The following is a 14540-nucleotide window of genomic DNA, read 5'->3' on the forward strand; positions in this document are numbered from 1 at the left end:
CCCTATGCTGGACGCACAGAACCCAGAGATGCACGAGGAGAGCGCTCCATCCCTTGAAAATGCAAGCTCTCAGGGAGACAGGCATGAAAAAACGTCAAGGCCATCTAGACCGACGCGGTGAGGACAAGAAATGCAAACATCTTCGACGGAACTCGAACACCACTTAGAAAGGCACGACTGACCCCCACACAGAGGGCATGCACTAAGGAAACAGTAGTTGGCCAGTTCCTGGGTTTGAAATAACTGTCAGCAGACACACACTTTGAAGGCTATAAAACACTCTGGATCACCTGGTGAAGTGTTCTCGCCGGGCTAGTGTTAAAGGGTGTGTCACGGAATAAAAAGTGAGCAAGGACTTTACAGGAAAGAATGGCTCACGTGCTGGGTTGATGAGAAAGTCCCCAAGGACTGACCAGGAGCTTCGCCAGATCCAAGTACAGCTGACCCCGGAGTGACGCAAAGGTTGGGGCACCGCCCCCCCACTCAGCACAGTCCGCCCTCCACGAACTTGCTTTCTCTGTATCCATAGACTCAATCCACCTGGACGGTGCCTTGTTTACTGTTTTGACTGCTGTATTTACTGTTGGGAAACATCCAAGTGGCGCGGCACAAATTAAACCCCATGCTGTTCAAGGGTCACCTGTAAATGGCTGATTTCCTACAGCAAGTGACATTCTCGTTTGGTGGAATAAATCTAGTAAACTTGACTCACTCAGGCCCAGGAAGAATGATCATTCTGCTTTGCCTGAGTATCACAGCCCTGGCAATTTGAGAAATGGTGTTCAAAACCCCAGAATAATGTAAAAATAATTCGAGTTGGCTAAATACCCTTCTGATACCAGTGAGGTACTTTTTTTTGGTTTGTCTTCTTGCCTTTTTTAGGGCCGCTCCCGCAACACATGGAGGTTCCCAGGAGAGAGGTTCGATCAGAGCTGCAGCCGCCGGCCTACGCCAGAGCCAGAGCCATGCCAGATCTGAGCCACGTCTGCGACCTACACCACAGCTCATGGCAACACGGGATCCTTAACCCACTGAGCAAGGCCAGGGATCGAACCCGCAACCTCATGGTTCCTAGTCGGATTTGTTAACCACTGAGCCACAACTCCAAGGTATTGTAACTTCTAAAATTTTTTGTTGGGTTTTGTTTCTCATCTTTCTCTCATACAGTCAACTTTCCAAAGACTTCTTGCAAACTGCCTACAAAGCTCTTGAACTTAACCTGCTTCTCCATTACACTTTCCCTCTCTTCTTCTGACACTGGGACAAATCAAAGTCCAAAGAACTGAACCAGTAAAGGCAGGATGTCTCTGGTGCCGAGGGTGGGGAGAAGCAAGGAAACATGACCGATGATACTGGGCAGGCCGAGGCAGAGGGAAAGGCTGGGCACACTAAAGCCTTGGCACGGATGTTTGGTCATCAACTCTAGAAAAGCACAGACTCAGTTTTTTCTTGTGTGGTTCCCAGTGGGGACCACAGTGCTTGGCACAGCCGGGGTGCACAGGAGAGCTGCCCAAAGGACCAACGCAGGTGGTAAGTTGGCACATCCATAACATGGGCTGCACACATGGTGGCTGTTACCGTTCGTGCTACCTCAGTCCCGCGGGCCACGAAGGAGTTGAGGCCTTAATTATAACGGTGTGATAAGCATACATCTGTATTTATTCAACAAAGATTTCTGAGTTCTTACTATGCATCTGCACGATGAGGGATTTTTAAAAAAATCCTCAAGGAGGCGTTCCTGCTGTGTTGCAGTGGGTTAAGGATCTGACGGCCGCGGCTTGGGTTGCTGTGGAGGCTCAGGTTCGATCCCTGGCCTTGCAAAGTGGGTTAAAAGGATCAGGCATTGCTGCAGCTGTGGTGCAGATGCAATTCCTGCCATGAGTGTAAAAGAAAAAAACCTCGAGGCGTGTGTAGCTCATTGACGGAAAAATTTGTGCGATACCATCAATACTATTCTTCAATCTGCCTGTGTGTCAGTCACTCTGCTGGATGCTAAGCAGTAAACAAAGCAGATGAAAATCCATGCACACGGTGGTTATTTCTAGCAAACACAAGCTACGACTGCCAATGGCCAACACGCCGTCCTAAGAGCTTTCATGCGGGACTAGGTTTCACTGTCACAACCGCGGCAAGAGGCGGCGCTACGGGCACGGCACCGTATGGACAGAGGCAAGAGCTGGGGCACAGCGGCCCGGGGGGGCGGGGGGGGGGGGAGAAATACCACGTTGCCGGGCACACGAGGAAACCTGGGGGCCGGCAAGGGACGCCTCGGGCGGTGATGACGGCACCTTTCTCAGGGCACAGCAACGGGGCCGAGCAACGTGCAAGGACACCACCTCGCAGGTTCAAAGCGCTTCCACACACATGGTCACCATCAGACACGGTCGTGTCCCCGCCTCAAGCGGCTCCAACTAACTGTAAGATGAAGTCCGGGACAAAACATACCATTTGGTCGATGAAAACCATTTAAGTCTCATTTAAAAAAAAAAAAAAAATGGCAGCACTTCCATATAAGGAACCATCACTGTGATTTTATTTTTTTTCATTTTACGGCCGCACGCGGCACGTGGAAGGTCCCGGGCCGGGGAATCAAACTGGCGCCTCTGGGCCATTAACCCCCTGCGCCACAGCAGGGGCTCCTCGCTGTGACTGTCTTGATTTTCTCCTGTCACTTCTGTTTTGGGGGCCAGAAAGGGACCGGTCTGTTAGCTCAGGTCTCAGGCGTCTGAATCCCATAGGCGACCAGGGCTGTCTCTGGGCCTCTTCTCCCTCCTGCCAACCCAGGAGCGGCTGCTGGGTCAGCAGGCCCAAAGGCAATCGCCTGGGGTGGCGGGAAGCTGAGCTCGTCACCGAGGTCCGGGGCCGGCCCCGTACCCGGTCCTTCCCGTGTTTACGACAGGCAGCCTGGCCTCATCATCCCTAACGTTCATCCCCACACGCGACTTTGGCAGGTTGATACCGCTTTCGTCCCTTCTCCTGTCCTTGCAGTTACTGCCTTTGTCCTGGGCAAGGATCCGGCTGCTTGCAACACCGGGAACAGGACTCTGAAAGGAGAGCCCGAAGAACCAGAACTTGGTTCTCTTTGGTTTCGCTGAATGGTTCTTCCGTCGCATTCCTCCTCTCTCAGGTTAGTCAAAGGTAAAACACACTCCCCGTCTAAGCAAAAATCAGAGACTACGGTCGGCTTTGAAATTAGGTTTGTCCTTGGAAGGTTAGTTTTATAAAACAGAGGTAGAAAGTGGCACGTTTTAGCTTCCTTTTTACAACGTTTGACCCATTAAAATGGAATAGATTTATCAAGGTCTGCTTTTTTACCTTAAATATTACAAAAGTAAGCCACTCCCATAAAACGTGGCCCCCGCAGAAGGTCGAGTGTGAGACGTCAAAGTCCCCTCCCTCCCCCTTCGGGTTAAGCTCGCGCTCCTTTAATATTTTGAGCGACAGAACTGCTGCCATTGAGGGTCTCTTAACCTCCAGAGTACCATGTAAGTACCACATAAGTAATATAAGTACCGTGGAAGTAACAAGCGGTTTAAGCAGCCAACGTGAGGGCAGCTCCAGAAGCCCCTGAGCCACCAGCCACATCTCTGAGGGGTGCGTGTTTCTCTTGCTCCCCGGACTGGGAACCCACTCTGGAAATATTTTTTCACATATTTGTGAATGAGCGAGAAACCAGCAACATTTTATTTAGCTCACGTCCACAGGTCTCACCTTTATCCACAAAGACGTGCGTGACAACCAGAACACAGCCCTTCAAGTAAGGACACACCAGACAGACGGACCCGGGGTCTCGAAAATGGAAAGAGAAGCATAAACCCGAGGGGGAGGAAAATCAAAACAAAAGTACACAGGCCTGAGGGAGGACAGGGCTGTAATTCCTCCGGACACGTCTGCAAGTACAAAGTTTGAGGGAATTCCTGGCCCTGGTGGGAGTTAAGAAGCCCCAGGGGTCCTCCCAGCCAACGTTCACGAGCTGCGCTGTTAGAGGCGGACGTGTTTTACTCCTTTGTTGCTGTTGTTAAGCCTCCGTGGGTTATTTAAAAAAAAAAAAAAAGGAAGTGGTTTTAAAAGAGCGACTTAATTGGCTGGGGTTCAGGAAAGGTCCACTCTCCCACCATCAGATTTCGGCCTACCTCGGGGCGTGTTTTCTGGAGGGCATTTTGCAAAGTGTAGCAAATATGCTTTAAAATGACACTACCCTTTGATGCACAACCCCTCCTGGGGATTTAGCCTAAGGAAAAGATCCCGATTTGGGCAAAGCTTGACCGGCAATGATGTTCCCTGCAGTACTTCAATACTGCAGTACTTCAATACTGCAGTACTTCAATAGCAGCGTTATTGACGTCGACCTTCTGTCCCAGCAAAGGGGAGTAGATCGATCCATTGCGGAGAACCGAGCACTGCGCAGTCATCCCGCCGATGGCGCACGGGGGGGGGGACTGACTGGCCTGGAAAGACGGACTGAAAATATCGGGATGAGTGACAATCGGGAGTGAATCGTGTGAGATTCTGGGTGACTTTAACCTTCAGTGTAAATATTCATAGAAATGTTGGAAATGCTGCTCTCCGAGAAAAAAAAATAATTGCGAAAAGCCTCCTCTAAGATGAAAACCAACGCACGCATCAAGAAAGTATGAACGACTTTGGGAAATGCTGCGAAGTCTAAGTTGGGGGAAACACGTTCCCAAGCACCGACAATCTAAGTGGGGAGAAGACCCAAAATAAAAATAACATTTCCTTTAGGAAGTCCTCGTCCTGAAACTTCTTGATGCAACTCTACCTCACTGAAATGTCTTAAAAACGAGTCTACAGTGCCTGTGACAGTGAAGCAGGTACATTTTCGAGAAAAGTCACACAAAAAGAAAGGGAAAGATACCTTCATTAATATTCAATGAACAAGAAAATTCAATTAATGAGAGCCCTACATCCACCCCGCCCTCCCCCCAGCATTCTAGTTTAATTAGGGCTCATCCAGGCTCCCCAAACCTCTCACACAATAGACCTTTTCATGTGTCCAGCTAGGATAGTTGTCGCGTCTAATAAATGCATGTCGTACTGCACTGGACGGCACAACTGATGCCTCTCTTGGCCCCCTGTGCCCTACCTAGGTCCTTATTCCGTCTCCCGACACCCAAATGCCCCAAGGAGACGGGGCTCCAACTGATGGTGCCCATGTCCAACTCGCAAGCCTGGGGCGAGCTGTTTTGAATTTTAAAAATTTATTTTGCATGCACCCAGCAGAAGGGCCAAAATGAAAAGGAAGGAAAACAGCCCCTGGTGGCGAGGGCCACGGAGCAACCAACCAGAAATCTCACCCACTTCCGGAGGGACTGTGTACCGTTGCGATCACTCTGGAAAAGGGCTTGGCAGCGTCTGCCAGAGCTACACAGTCAAATGCCTTACACCCAGGAAGTCCACTCCTCTGGACACACCCAAGAGAAACGAGGACCTCGGCCCCCCAGACACGTCCTGTTCGTAACACCCGGGAGTGGTCTGAAAACAAGCCAAACGCCCCTCAAAGAGGAGCAGAGTGACTGCGCCGTATTCACACAACGGGATGCCGCACAGAGCAGCTTCACGAACCTCAGCTACCACAATATGAATCAATCGGACAAACACACGGGGGAAAGCAGACAAAATCAGCCAAACTCCTCCTCCTCCTCCTCCTCCTAGCAGTTAGGAGGATTTCCCGTTGTGGCTCAGCAGGAATGAACCCGACCGGTATCCCTGAGGACATCGGTTTGATCCCCGGCCTTGCTCAGTGGATTAAGGATCCAGCATTGCTGTGGCTGTCGTGTATGCCAGCAGCTGTAGCTCGGGATTTGACCCCTGGTAGCGGAGGTGGCCATAAAAAGACAAAAAAAAAGCTAGGAGAGCAGTTATCTTGAGGGGGCAGAGGGACTGGAAGGGGGCCTGAGAGGGACTTGGGGGGGCCTGGTCGTGGTTTACACCTTGATCTGGGTGCTGGTTACAACATGTGTGTTCCGCGTGGGACACTTAAGTGAGCTACACACGCCTGAGCGAACCTTTCAGTATGTATGGTCACGTTCAAGACGAAGTTTTAGGAATAAATGAAAAACGAATTTGCAAATGTCAACAGATACGATAAATCAGTGTATGGGCTGCTTTTCGAATCACTTTTACTTTTGAGCTGCAGACCCAAGAGCTGTGTGGTAAAGCTGAGGGGAAAGAGCCCACGGCTTCCAAGGGCACACACGCGAGGTCTCCCCTGCAGGTCCGTCTGTGGCTTGATGTGCTGGAAGCGCGAGGCAAGAGTTAGTGCCCTGCACTGGAATCATGTCACAAACATGAAATCAAAAGCAACCTGAGACGTGCGAATTGGCGCCAGCGGTCCTAGCGGTCCCAGCCTTCGTCATATAGGATGCGGCTCTGTCTGCCCTGCAATAACGTTATCATTGTTCCGAAACCTCCTTCCAATCGAAAAAAATGCTCCGACAGGAAAAGACACTCCTCTTTTGGCTTCGTATTTTCATCTCACCAGACGAAAAGCTACCGCACCGGGCTGTTCGGTTTAATATCTGATACCTGGCCACCCTTTCTGCTGCGACGTGGCACTTGATTCGTACAAACCCCTTGTCTAGTCGTCCCAGAGCCAAGAGCACGCGGGGCTCCTGCAAATCCCATCTTCTCTGCAGCACACCTGAAGCAAGCGGTGTTCCGGGAGCAGAGGCAGACATCCGACAGCACACGGAGCGACAGCGATAAACAAATGGCAACTGGAAGCTTCAAAAGCTAGTCCTGTGCGCCAGAGTCCACGTGGAGGCCAACCAGGCAGGGACGCCCACTTACACCTCGCCAGTTAAACCCAAGGCCAGAAAGTAAGACACCAACACACCCAGGCCCAGACTGCTTGCTTTACCCCGTGCAAGAACAAGAACACTCCGTTTTCTTAAAAAACCTTTGCTCCAAACATGCCAAGGATGATGAATTAAGAGAAACTTTCAGTGACATCTTGGGTCACCATGTATGAGAACGTACTGAGTCTGTGCATTTATTAGCCATGAGAAACTCAGTTCCTGTAACAGAAAGGAACGGAGGCAGGCGGGAATTGGCTCATGGGCTCTGATTGCTCACAGACTCTGGGCCTTTCTCAATGATAAACAAGAACCATGTCTACCTAGAGGGCTGCTGTATTTATATGAAACAAAGGCTCTAGGAAAAGTGTTGAGGGAGGAAGGGGGGAGCCTGGCATAAGACAGGTGCTTATTAAATTAACTAAATATTCACGCCTTCAACAAATACATACACCTACTAGGTGCCAGGAACTGTTTTAAGTGCTTGGAACACGACAAAACAAAGCTACTTTCCTTTGGGAGCTCACATTCCAGTTGGAGTAGGAATAAACACATATACATATATACACACACAGGGAGTTCCTGTTGTGGTGCAGCAGGAACGAATCCAACTAGGAACTATGAGGTTGCGGGTTCCATCCCTGGCCTCGCTCCATGGGTTAAGGATCTGGCGTTGCCGTGAGCTGAGGTGTAGGTCGCAGACTCGGCTTGGATCTGGCGTTGCTATGGCTGTGGTGTCGGCTGGCAGCTGCAGCTCTGATTTGACCCCTAGCCTGGGAACCTCCATATGCCATGTGTGCAGCCCTAAAAAGAACATATATATATATATATATATATGTATATAAAATATCCTAAGGCAGTAAGAACTAGGGGGAAAAGATAAAACTGCAGGTGTTAGGTGGGGTTGGGAGATGGATGATGGCATTGTCTGCAGTTTTATACACATTTTTTTTTTTTTGCTTTTTTAGGGCTGCATCTGCAGCATATGGAGGTTCCCAGGCTAGGGGTCAAATTGGAACTGCAGCTGCCGGCCTACGCCACAGCCACACCAGATCCAAGCCGCATCTGCGACCTACACCACAGCTCACGGCAATACCGGATCCCTAACCCAATGAGCGAGGCCAGGGATTGAATCCACCTCATGGTTCCTAGACGGATTCATTAACCACTGAGCCACAATGGGAACTCCAAAAAAAAAAAAAAAAAGATTATTAAAGCTGTCTAAGGGGACTCTGAGAAGGTGACATTTAAACAAAGGGTTGTGGCCCTGGGCCCCTTCACTGCTGCTTTGTCGGGATGAATGCAGGTATGACCTCCCCGGATGACGTCATAGCCATGCTTCCTTAACTTCCTAAGACCAACAGTTCTAACTTCTAGGAAGGCTGTGGTTACCTTTCTGTGTGTGTATGTGGTTACTTTTAATTAAGGGGTTTTTCATTTTGAACTTTCCTTCTTCCTCGTACCACTAAAGCATGTGCTCAGCACAAAGCCGTGCAAAATCACTAGCACGCTGCCAAGGGGAAATTACGGACACACCATAGGCTCAGGTGTGGGGCAGGAGAGGGCTCTCTGGCTTAATTCTAATTAGCAACAGTGACACTGCCTGACATTTTGGGGCTTATCACCATGCCATTTGTTTTAAGCAGTAAAACACACACCCTCCTGGGATTTAGCATAGCTTGCCAGTAATCATTTGTCTAAGTACACATTTTAGAAAACTCAGCAAAGGCGTAAATAAATATTTAAAGACATTTGATACTGCATAGAGAGGATCACGCTACTTTACGTTCCCATTTTCCTCTCAAGAACGTGTTCCTTTATTTCAAAATTGGAGAAATCTGAGCATTCAAAAAAATCTAAAACCCATAAAATCATAAAATCTCACTTGCAGGTGGCTTTTGTAAAGGCACCTGGTTAGGCTGTGTTTCTATTAGTAAACCATTGGAGATTGCTAGGTAACATATTGGCAATCTCTTTACAAGAACTAGATTCTCAACGATGCTGGGAGATGTTTACCCAATCAAGCTTAAACTGTTTTCAGCTTTGGTCGGGGGCGGTCGGGGGTGGGGGAGGAAGAACCCAAAGAAGAGGTGGTGAAAAGATTTGGGGCTTTTCCATCACATCTGTATATGTAAAATTTCACTGTGCGTTTCCATCATAGTCCAAGCATGAGCTAGCAGTATCCACTTCAACGATGATACACAACCTTGTTGTCTGGAGCTGTCAATTCTTATCCCACCATCCCAACATAACCATGACCCCAAACACTCATGAGGCAACAGTGGTTCAAGTCAGTCAAACATGGGAGCGCTTTTAGTATGTTTTAAGACACCTGGGCATGGAAAGCAATAAAGCACTGGTCTCCGCTCTTCCGTGTATTAGTGTTTCAAAACAGAAAAATGAGTTACAGTTCTCGCTGTTAATATACATAACCAAAACTATGACATCCACACGTGTTCCCTCTCGGCTGGGTTCTTTGGGTAATGGGACACTGGCATTTGCGGCACCGTCACTCATTTGAGGACAGCCCCTCCACGGAGCCATCGCTAAAAAGTGCAAGTCAGGAGGAACTGAAAGAAAAAGCAGAGAAGGTCGACTGCAGGACTGCATGCCTGAGCTGATATCTCATTCTCAGATTGGAAAGATACAGGCGCCTGCATCTTAGCGGCAGGGGGGAAGCAGCTCCACGGAGCCTCAAATGTGCAATGATCGGCATTCTTCACGGTTTTACTGTCCTTAACTGAAAGTCATCAAAGCAGCCACGACCCCAAGTCCAAGAGGGCAAATGCTTTTTGACACACTTTCTCACCACACCCCACTTCCTGCCCCACCATCTTCAGGATCACTTAAATATTCGCTGTCCCAACACAAAGGTAAAACTTTAACAGGCAATTTTCTGAGATTTCCAAAAACTGACCTCTATTAAGGAAACACGTCTAAAGACACAGATTTTGGTCACAGATACTGAGCCCAGAAACGCCGTGACAATTGTGTCTATGTGTATACTGTATGTGCAGTATTATCCACATGTTCCAGGTATTTGTGTATTCAGCTAAAGGGACCCAATGGGTGGAACCTCAAAGGCTGGATCACGCACATATTTTCGTACTTTTATCTAACAAAAGTCAGTAAACGCCTCTGATTTCAGGAATTCACTCAGATCCTTCAACTCTAGAAATTAAAAATACATATTCCAACTGTGGGTCTTAAAAATGGCTACAAACGAATTTAGAGAACTTGGGTTCCCCGAGCCTAAGCCGAATTAAAACAAAAGTTGTTTTGTAGTCTATTAATAGCAGATGATTAAACACGTATCTTATTTCAACTGGAATTCATTTATAAGTACTTAAATTTACTAAACAGGCCACTAATCCTAAGTCTGTGTCTGTTGCTGGACACATGCCCTCCTAATAAGTGCCAGTTAAGAGAAGGGCCATCAACGCGGTCTCCAAGGTGAAGTCAATTGTATTCAAACCTCAGGTGTCCTCCGACTCCCATAACCTCACAAAATAACCGAGGTCTCAAAGCCAAGTTGAACTTAAAAGGGTGTGAGCCAATGTCTCCGAGGGAGCGAGTGTCAAGGCGGGCAGAGTCCCCGCCGCCCTAGTGAAGTCCTCAGGCGGGGGGCGCCCCCCGGAGGGCCCGGCTCACCGGGCGCTGGTTAATTACCTGGGAGTTTCTCCCCTGCGTTCCCGTGCGCAGCCTTTTCTCGGGGAAACTCGAGCTTGGCTTTGCTCTCTTTGCTTAAGCGCGGCAGCGGCGCCGGCGCGGTCACTGACCCCGGGGAGGTGGGGAGACGACGCGCCCCAGGGAAGGCGCGGACCCCCCACCCTCGCCCCCAACGCTTCCACCGACTTTTGGCGGTGAAATGTGTCATCTGTTTAGCGCTTCCAGCGCCGGGAGGGGGAGAAGGGGCGGAGGTGGGGGAAAGGGGGGGAGGGGAGGACAGTCCCGCGCTAGGTCCCCTCCTCACCCCGAAGGGGCAAAATCCCGACCTTCCCCCGGCCAGGGCTGCGAGCCGCCCGCGGGGCCGCCCCGCTTCCCCGGCCTGGAGTCCCGAACCCCGGCGCCCGCAGGGTTCCGGACCTCTCCCCGCTCCCCCCCGCCTCCAAGCCGGCGCCCCCAGAGTCCCAGTCTCTGCGCCCTCGAACCCCGGGGTCCCCACAGTCCCCGGGCCTCCGGCGCTCGAACCCCCGGAGTCTCTGGCCGCCCCGGGCCCGCTTACCCGGTAGGTGCTCTCCGTGAGCCGGTTCACCTCCTCCGGCCCCCGCGACATGGCTGCAGCCGCCGGGCGGGCGAGCGCGGAGGGACGCGGCCGGGCCTCGTGGCCGCCCGACCCTGGGCGGCGGGGCGCGTCCGAGGGGCCCTCGAGGGTCGGCCGCCTCCACAGCCGTCGGCCGCGAAGCGCTGGCGCGCGGGTCCGCGACAAAAATGTCAAAACTTGCAGCGCTGCGGCCGCCGCCGCCACCGCCGCCGCCGCCAGCGAGGAGCGGAGGAGACGCGACCCGACGCGGCCGGAGCCAGCAGGGCGGGCCCCGCGGCCCCACCTGAGGCGGGCGGGGTGGGCGGGGCGTCCGGGGGGCGGGGCGCCCCACCTGAGGCGGCGGGGGCGGCGGGAAGGGGGCGGGCCGGGGCGGGGTGGGAGGGGCAGCGCGGCCCGTGTGGGCGGGGCGGAGACGGCGGGGCCCAGCGGGCGGAGCGTCCCCACCCCGGACGCACCCGGCCGCGAGTTTTGCCGCCAGTGGAGAACACCTGGGACGACGGGACCCTGACCGTGCGAGGCGTCCGTAGCTCGCCGTGCAGTTCTGCTTAGAGCCCGCCCCGAAGGCAGTCAGGCCTCCGCGGTCCGAGAACGCTGTGGTGCCCGGTGCGGTGCTGGCGACTGAGCTTTCCACACCCATGCTCTTTGCGGGAGCTACTTTCTAGCTGCCTTTTGGGGACCCTGCAAGAGGGTCCCACGCCCCCAATTGTGTTGATTTCCCTGCCTGAGCCCTTCCCACGCCACCCCTTCCCTGACCCCAAAGATCTGAGGGACCCTGGGGCATAGGCTCTTCCAGGTGGAGGAAGGGGGCGACCACTTACAGCTTTGGAAGTTCCTGATATGTAAAAAGGAAATAATAATAAATGCCACAATCTGGTTACAGAAACGGCAGTACTCTTTTTCAGCTTTGCATTAAGAAGGACCATTAGGTCAATGCAATAACCGTGCTATTCACAAGATCTTTACAAGATTTAGAAGGGTGGGGTGTTGAGGAGGTGACTCTTCCTTTGGGCACTCAAAGCCTTAGCAGGTGCGTGGCTTCCGCAGCTCCCTGTTCTGTCTCCACCCCAGTCACAGCCCAGACCCAGAGGACCCAGGACAGACTTGTCCTAGCAGGAAACATCACTAAGCATCTGACAAGGGCAGGGGGTCTTATTCCGAATTTTTACAAATTGCTATTTGGGTGCAGTGTCCTCTGTTACAGACTGTTAGGATATAAGGCTTCTAAACTACTCCTGTTAAAAAATTCACAGAGAAGCGTACACAAAGAAAGCACTGTGTGGCCTAGATGGGGACACCAAGAGCATGCGATGTGGCTGGACTTAGAACAGAATCAACCACTTGGACTCGGGGACAACGTTATCAGGTTTTGCAAGCTATAAAGCATATCAGGCTTAGGAACCAAAAGGTAGGATGTCCTTGGGTGCTGGGGGAAATGACACACTGGCTCTAGGTTTCAGGCAGTGGAAGCAGCTCCCTCTTTCCTTAACAGAGTTCTAGCATTTGACCCATAAGATTGGCCAGGCAGGTTTTATTTGCCATTTTGAGTGAATTGATGACCTTATTGTCACCATTAGGTATTGGGCTCTTTAGGGATTATCTGTCGGCTTTCATTTAAACTTGGAAATCGCTGCCTTAACTTCGCAGCTGGGTCACCTTTGGTTTTAGAATTTCCCTCTGTGCCTTCTGATGAATGGGGTCACCTCACCCTCTGCTTCAAGGCAGTCAACCGAGGAGCTAGAAAGAGAGCCAAGGCTTAACCTCTAACACCCCCACAGCTCAGCAGTGCGGTTCAGGGCCAGATAACATAGCAATTAACAGACCGCCACAAAACCAACACATATCTCAGACGGCCCAGTTTGACTGCCAAGGCTGGAATCTGATCAACAGACCAGCTTCACAACTGTATGCAAATCTTCAGACAGATACTCCGGCAGCGGCTGTATTGAACTCTCCTTTATGGAAATTAGGGGAGTAATTAGGTCCTGGTCGACCATCCTGCTCCTTTAGAGTCTTAGAGAATGGTTGGCTTTTGGTCTGTACTGACATTAGGGGTGGTCCCGTTCAACCCCAAAGAACAAGTGAGTATCGATTATCTGCACTGTGCCAGGCGCTCTGCTGTGACCGGAGCCCTTAACACATGTGTGGGGGTAGGGGGTAGAATTTAAGCTGTGGCAGAGGTACGAAGATGGGAGCGCTCTCAAAAGGCCATTTGTGTTAGGCTCTTCCAGGGGGTTGTTGGTCTCAGGGGAACTTGAAAACCCGCAGTCTTAGTTGTTCTGAGACTTCACGATGCTCAGTGCGGAGCCAGTGAATCAATAGAAGGGAATGACTCAGAAGAAGAGGAGAGACAGGTTCCATCTGCCGAGAAAGCACTGCAGCCGCTCTCCACCTGCCCAGAACCCAGGCCTGAAGAGCTGGCCTGGCCTCGTGGGAAAGGAGCTCCACACCTCCCCAGGGGCAGGCAGCCTCCTCTCCCAGCTCCGGCTTGAGTTTCAATGATCAAAAATCCTGTTTAACAAAAGTTGCAAGACACACTTGTAGGTGACAAGCCACACTCCAAAGAGATTCTGTGTGTGTGTGTGTGTGTGTGTGTGTGTTAGGGCTGCACCTGCACCATGTGAAAGTTCCCAGGCTAGAGGCTGAATTGGAGCTGCAGCTGGCAGCCTACACCACCGCCACAGCAACGCAGGGTCCAAGCTGCGTCTGCAACCTACACCACAGCTCACAGCAACGCTGGATCCTTAACCCACTGAGTGAGGCCAGGGACTGAATGTGAGTCCTCATGGATACGAGTCGGGTTCACCACTGCTGAGGCACAACGGGGACTCCTGGGAGGCACTTATTTTGAGGTTTATGCCTTCTTCTCCTCCTTTTTCTCTTTCTCCTTCTTGCCACGCCCACGGCATGCAGAACCCAAGCCACAACTGTAACCAGAGCCACAGCAGTGACAATGCCAGATCCTTAACCCACTGAGCCATGAGGGAACTCCTATGCCCTCTTCTGAACTTACCGTGGGGCCTGCCAATGGGCTCTCTGCCTTGAAGAGGGCTCTGGGATGTCCAGCAGAGTTCCATTCTGTTTTGTGACAAAAGAGATCCCTGCCATGAACAGTAGTTTGGGGGCAAATTCCCATTTAAAGACCAAGAGAGGGGATGGGGCTTTAAGGGTTCTTATTCTGAAAAAGCAAATGTGAATTGAAAACTCAGCTTACCTTTCTGTGACTTCCTTCCAATCCAAGCAGCATTCACTTCTCCAGCATGCCAAATTCATTTCTGCTGGACAGGTTTTCACTGGCTACTTCCTCTGCCTAGAATGTTCTCCCCACTGTTCCTATACTGTTTCTCTGCAATGTGGACCTCAGTCTAAAGAGATCTTCCTTGACCTTGAAGTGGTGTTTTAGGCTCTCTCTAATGCAGCATTCTTTTTTTTTTTTTTTTTGTCTTCTTGGGGCCACATTTGCA

General features: G+C 51.3%; 1 protein-coding gene across 1 annotated transcript in view; it reads right to left on the reverse strand.

The window, feature by feature from the left end:
• The window catches only part of BAIAP2L1 (BAR/IMD domain containing adaptor protein 2 like 1), a 94649-nt gene extending 83310 nt beyond the window's left edge, over positions 1-11339 (reverse strand). Inside the window, exon 1 of the mRNA XM_047779530.1 lies at positions 11041-11339. Coding sequence (XP_047635486.1) covers positions 11041-11091 — 51 coding nt within the window. The 5' untranslated portion in view covers positions 11092-11339. The remainder of the gene's footprint in view (positions 1-11040) is intronic.
• Between the last annotated feature and the right edge of the window lie 3201 nt (positions 11340-14540).

This window comes from Phacochoerus africanus, chromosome 5 (assembly GCF_016906955.1).
Source record: "Phacochoerus africanus isolate WHEZ1 chromosome 5, ROS_Pafr_v1, whole genome shotgun sequence".
Lineage (NCBI taxonomy): Eukaryota > Metazoa > Chordata > Mammalia > Artiodactyla > Suidae > Phacochoerus > Phacochoerus africanus.